Below are 5,941 nucleotides of genomic sequence, written 5' to 3'. Positions count from 1 at the left end.
TTTTCATTCTTAGGAATGTCTAAATTCAGTTAAACTAGCAATTCCGTATTATATTTATAAATCTTTATAACATTATACAAAAATTAGATTTTTCTTAAAAATTGAAATTTTGCCGGGAATGGGGCTTTAAGTAAGTTTAGTATGTTATTTTTGAATTTCTGAAAACACTTTGAAAAAAAAAAAAAATACCTTAAAAAATAAACTAATAATTTTTTCTACCAAACTCAATTTGTGGTTTGAAATGTACATGCCTGCATCCAAGGTCGATCGACATAAACATATATTGTTTGGAAACCAGTAGGTCCACTGATAAGTGTTAGATAACTTAGTATAAAACATACTCCAAATAAAGTACTTGTCATTGTGATTCAATATTTATACATGAATCATTCCTGATGATGATCTAATAAAAGATCAAAATATTGAACAATAGTCTTAGATATGATTTAATCAAAACATTTCTATCATGAAAGTTATCAAATTTATTTAAAAAAAAAACCAAAAAAAAAAACCAAAAAAACTGAAACCCTAATTTCATCAAAAATATGACTTCAATATATTAGTTACACCCAAACAGAATTTCCGTATTTTGGACAATAAAATAATCTTGAATCACAATGACGAGTCTTGCTTTACTTGGAGTATGTTTTATACAGTAATGTACATATTATGTGTTTGTTGGTTTTTCAATTGTTTATGTCAATTGCCCTTTTTTACAGGCATGTGCAGTTTAAGCTACAAATTGGCTTATTCTGAACAATAGTCTTAGTATACAGTACAGTAATTTACTCAAAACATTTCTATCATGAAATTTATCAAATTTATCAAAAAACCTGAAACCATTTCATTAAAACATGACTTCATTTTTCTTGAATATATTTATTGTTCTACAACATAATTTTACCAAGATACCTCACATTTGAATTTACATACCATGTAGTCATGCCTGCTTATTATTAATGTTATTGGATGGCATAATTATCACATTTAAAGTGGGACATAGGCTAATATACTAATATCTCACAATAAAATGCATCAAATTGAATTTTTGAGAAGTTGTCTAGCGAACAGCAATCATCATAACCAGCATTGTAGGTCAACAGATAACCTATATTTAGTGTGACAGAGTATTTGAAATGTTACATATCACATCGCTTAATTATCCTCTAGATTACATCGCACAAAATATGAGCCGTGTATTACTTTTCCTTAGTTAAGTGCTGTTTCGTCGTTAAGTTCTGTTTAATTTAATTTGTCGTAAGTACCTTTTATAGTGGTCTATTGTCGTGTTTCTCCATTTACGAGACATTAAAAATAATTCTTGAAAGTTAAAGTGATGTTCATTTATTGAATGATTGATTGACTGTATTTTTTTTTTAGAAATAAATGCATAAAAATACATTTCGTATACTGGTTTTGTTTTTTTTTGTAAATAAAATAGAATTGTTAAAGACGTGTTTCCTAAAGGATCACTTTCTTGGTGATTTATTTAATTTTAAGACACATGATGTGTGTATAAATTTATGTATTGTTTAAAGCCCATATATTATCAATTTTATTTGACAAAAACATGTGACATACCTAAATATGGTCATATAATGACATTATACAGTATATCATGAATACAGTGTGGACATATTGTACAACAGATTTTCATTAAAGAAAATGTGTGTGGACAAGGCTAAAGTCCCGTCCACACTGTCAAATTTTACTTGACAAAAACATGTGACATGCCTAAATATGGTCATGGTAACATCACAATCATATGACCATATAAGGCACATCGTGACTATATTACAGTAAGGGCATACAGGACAACAGTTTTTTGTCAAGGAAAATTTGTACAGACAGAGCTTTAAAGCTCTGGTCACACTATCAAATATTTATTTAACAAACACCTGTGATTTTCATTTACAAACACCTGTGATCTTCATTTACAAACACCTGTGATTTGCCTACAAGTATGTACAATTTGTATTTTATGACATCTCGCACATATTTTACTGTATCTGTGTTCACTTACGGTATGTGGTCTGTCAATCATATTCATATTTGAGTTCTTTGATTTTCTCTTCATTGTTTGTGCCTCAAGTCTGTCTCACATGAAGCACGATATAAATCTTGAATTGGCGGTTAAGATACCTGCCTTCCAGTCCCAGGGTCCTGGGTTCAAATCCTCTGACAGCACATTACTTTTTTTTCATTACTGAATATCTCCACTCTCTAGCCTAATGAATCTTGGTTTATAAAACATCTTATTATTATTATTGTTATTCCATTTTAATATTTAAATGGGCCTTAATATCAGCTGACCTGGTATAAGCTGGGTTACCTTTTAATACAGTATACCTTTTTATTGACGATATGAATTCAAACATGTATAACTGAATAATGTCAATCGTGATGTCATCACTGTAACTCCCAATGTTATTTTCCTATCCCAAATCTTGCATTAATTTTCATTAGTGCATGTTTTGTTTGATCTTTTTTTGGTTCATGTGCAAAAAGTGAAAACAACTTTACAATAGCCTATGTATCACGCACCACGATGAGTTGCAGGCTAGTGAACTTGAACATGCGCATGCGGAAAGAGCAGACACTCACCCAGTCGTCAACGAATCACAAAAATGCCTATATTTACCTGGTTGATGAAATTCCCAGATGAGAACATTTACATCTCAGGTGCTGTTGACGTCTTCAAGCGTCATCCACGTAAACTTTAGCTATTGCATCTAGCAGATGCGTAACGTAATATAAATAATCTTTGTGGTTCACACATGGATGCAATTAGTTTTAATCCCCCTTAAACCTCTTTGAAATCGGTTGACATTTTTTAAATATCCTCAACGCATATTTAAAGCACGGCTGTAATGTAGAACTATAACCTTTATAGTTGTGATGTTACACATCAGCAGAGCTGAACGGAGCTGACTGTTTTTTAAGTAGGGAATTTAGTAAAAGCTGTCAGATTTAGGTCGTGACCTGATATGATGTGCATTATAATGCATTTTTGATTTATTCCTTTTTGAGCAAGGAGCATAAAATGTGGCAGATAAATGTGATTTAATTATAATGGGATTGTGCATACAGCTAGATATATCTAGAGTTATCATTTGTTATCTCGCTTTTTTTTTATGGAGGAAAAATACAATACTGTAACGAAGAAATGTAATTTCAAAATTATGTTTTCATTTTTTTCAGCAAGAAAATAGCAATAGTCAAGGGAATATACATTTAGGCAAGACTTTTTTACACCTTGTTTTGCTCAGCTTATGTTTCTTAAAGATCATCAGAGGAGGGCAGCAAAAAGTAGAATTTTGTTTTCTTATTTAGCAAATAGTTTTGCCAAAAACAGACAGACATAGGAGAAAATAAAAATAAAATTTTATTGTTGAATGTTAACAGTGTAGTGGTTGGATGGTTAAATGCTTTAAATTTATATAGGAGAAGGAAATGTACATATCTTTATATTTTTGGAGATTTCAATGCAGCGGCAGGCATAATAAAAATAAAGAAAAGCTTTTTTTATTTTATTTTTAAATTTCCAGTTTTTTATGGCGGCGGTTGCACTAATTGGCCAAAAATGATTTTTTTTTGTTTTTTGTTTTATTCAAAATCATTAATATTGGCGAGTAGCGGGTTTGCAAAACAAAGTATAATAAAAGTCTCGTCATACTGTAGTTGAAGATCACATTTTAACGTATGAATGATTAGAATCATAATTGTTTAATTGACTGATAAATCCAGAAAAAAAACCCTTTCAAACATTCATTTTCATGGAAATGCTCACCCTGTCCAGCCTGTGACATGCCTAAATATGGTCATGATGACATCACATCATGACCATATATAGGCACATCATGGGAATACATATGGGAATACAAGTTTATTGTTAAAGAAGATTTGGTAATCGGGACAAACCTTAGAAAGGATCAAAGTTATTAATTTTCCAATACATTTTTGAATGGTACAAGATTTTATTTTAGTGGGGAGGGGTTTAGTGGGCAGGGGAGGGGTGGGGGGGGGCGCGTACACTCTAGTTGATCCCTTAGTTCAGACATGTCGGATTCCCTGTTGGCTAATTTCTGGAGCTACCACTGGCTGAATTATAACTATAGACTTTTTATAAACATTCTTTAATTGGCTGCTGACCTACTTATAGTATCTATACAATAATAGTATTGTCTAGGAAAAACTATTAATTGTCTGGAACGTTTCCTCAGTCTTTCAATTCAAAGTTAATACTGTAGCTTACTTTAAACATATAAAATAAACAATCCATATTGAATTTTATTGTTCATAGGTCAACTCAGTCACAGACAATAGATTTAGTATTAGTACTGTAGATGAATAGATATATTATATAGTAAGTATCAGTAGCTTGAGGTCTACTGTACTATTAGACCCTTATATTAGCATAACCATATTCATAACACTGTTGTTGGTTATCAGTTACTCGTTGCACTGGCATTTTAGGTGAGTGAGGGGCAAGGTAAAATTTTAGGGGGGAGAAATATTCTGGCCCAAAGTGGGTGTGGTCGGGTGTCGCTCAAAATGTGTTGAAAGTGGTCCGAGGGGGGGGGGCGAAGCCCACAAAAAATGTGACATTTTAGGGGTTTCAGAGGCCTAATTTAATCAATTTTATATACTGTAGATAGTCTACTAATATGTAGAAAATATAACATTTTTTCTCCCCTACAAATCTTAGTTTTTTTTTTCTTTTTTTCTTCAAACTGTGGGAGGGGGAAGCAAAAAATTATCTGGGGTAAAATTCCTCCTCTGTCCACTACTCTAATAAAAACAATTAAAAAAAAGAATAGTTACCCAGAGTTATTGGATGTTTTACGGCATATCCAATTAAGATTTACTGTAAGGTTCTATAAGTTTATATTACAAAATATTTATTTACATTGTTGCAGCAGCAGGGGTGTGCAGAATTACAAATAGCTCGTCTTAGATTTTTTGAGGATGAAATGATTCTTAAGTGCACTATTTTCATTACACTGTGCGTTGGTTAAAATATATAGCATGTGTTAGGATGTAATTGGCAATAATGAATGAATGAATGATACATTTTTCTTGAGTCCATATAATTATGACTTTGATTGTGTTCTTCCAACAGATTTGGGCTTAGCAATAAATTTGATGATGAGTTTCCTCAGCAACTGTTTGCCAAGGTAAGCCATTGTGTTTGTTATCCGCCCACGTTTTACATTGGACGCTTGATTAAATATGAAATATAACTTATTTTCGTGCACATGAGTATTTTTGTTGGCAGTACCAACAGTTAAATGTCATATTTGAAGGGCAAAATAATTAGATAAGTTTCCATGGAAACAAGCAAGAATTGCATTTGCATGTTTTGCATTCAGTTGCTCTTGCGCCAAAGTTCAATCTCCTACCGCTGCGCTAAACGCTTCTCAGTTTTTAAAATTAGTAATTTTATACTTGTTTCAAATTTTATAATATTAATAGAGATAGTTTTTATGTGGAGCATAAAATGGACAAATATTTCATTTTAAAAAGATAATTGAAAACTTCTATACAATTGAGAATTGAGTAACACTTATAATCCCTCGCTGGCTGAAGCCAGGGGCCCAGGGGATTAAGGGGTCTTTGAAGCCGGCACTCTGTTGTACGATGCAACTCCACTCCTTGTGATTGTTAGGCAACACAACAGCATCTGGTGACAGTCTGAACAAATTGTCATAAAAACAATCCGTTGAGTCGTGGCGTTGCGTTCACAATAGAATTTTAGCGGCCAATGACCTTTGGTAGTGCCCGGCTTAAGATATATGTTTAGAATATTTGCCAGGAACACTTCTCAAAACCATAGCTCCCAGGTTGGCTGATCGAGGACCCTTAAGGTTTTAGACATTGAAATGCGCCCTCAAAACGTCAAACTGCCAGAGGGAATGGGTATTTCCTCTTGTACTCCCAC

General features: G+C 32.6%; 1 protein-coding gene across 1 annotated transcript in view; it reads left to right on the top strand.

Moving 5' to 3' along the window:
- The window catches only part of LOC117114028 (cysteine-rich hydrophobic domain-containing protein 2-like), a 31,993-nt gene that overhangs the window by 5,574 nt on the left and 20,478 nt on the right, over positions 1-5,941 (top strand). Inside the window, exon 2 of the mRNA XM_033257558.1 lies at positions 5,123-5,177. Within this exon, the coding sequence (XP_033113449.1) occupies positions 5,123-5,177 (55 nt within the window). The remainder of the gene's footprint in view (positions 1-5,122; positions 5,178-5,941) is intronic.

The sequence above is a fragment of the Anneissia japonica genome, unplaced genomic scaffold (assembly GCF_011630105.1).
Source record: "Anneissia japonica isolate Jap-2015-1 unplaced genomic scaffold, ASM1163010v1 scaffold288208_len475333_cov186, whole genome shotgun sequence".
NCBI classification, from domain to species: Eukaryota; Metazoa; Echinodermata; class Crinoidea; order Comatulida; family Comatulidae; genus Anneissia; species Anneissia japonica.
Note: the sequence above shows the minus strand (reverse complement) of the source record. Positions and strands in the feature narration are given on the sequence as shown.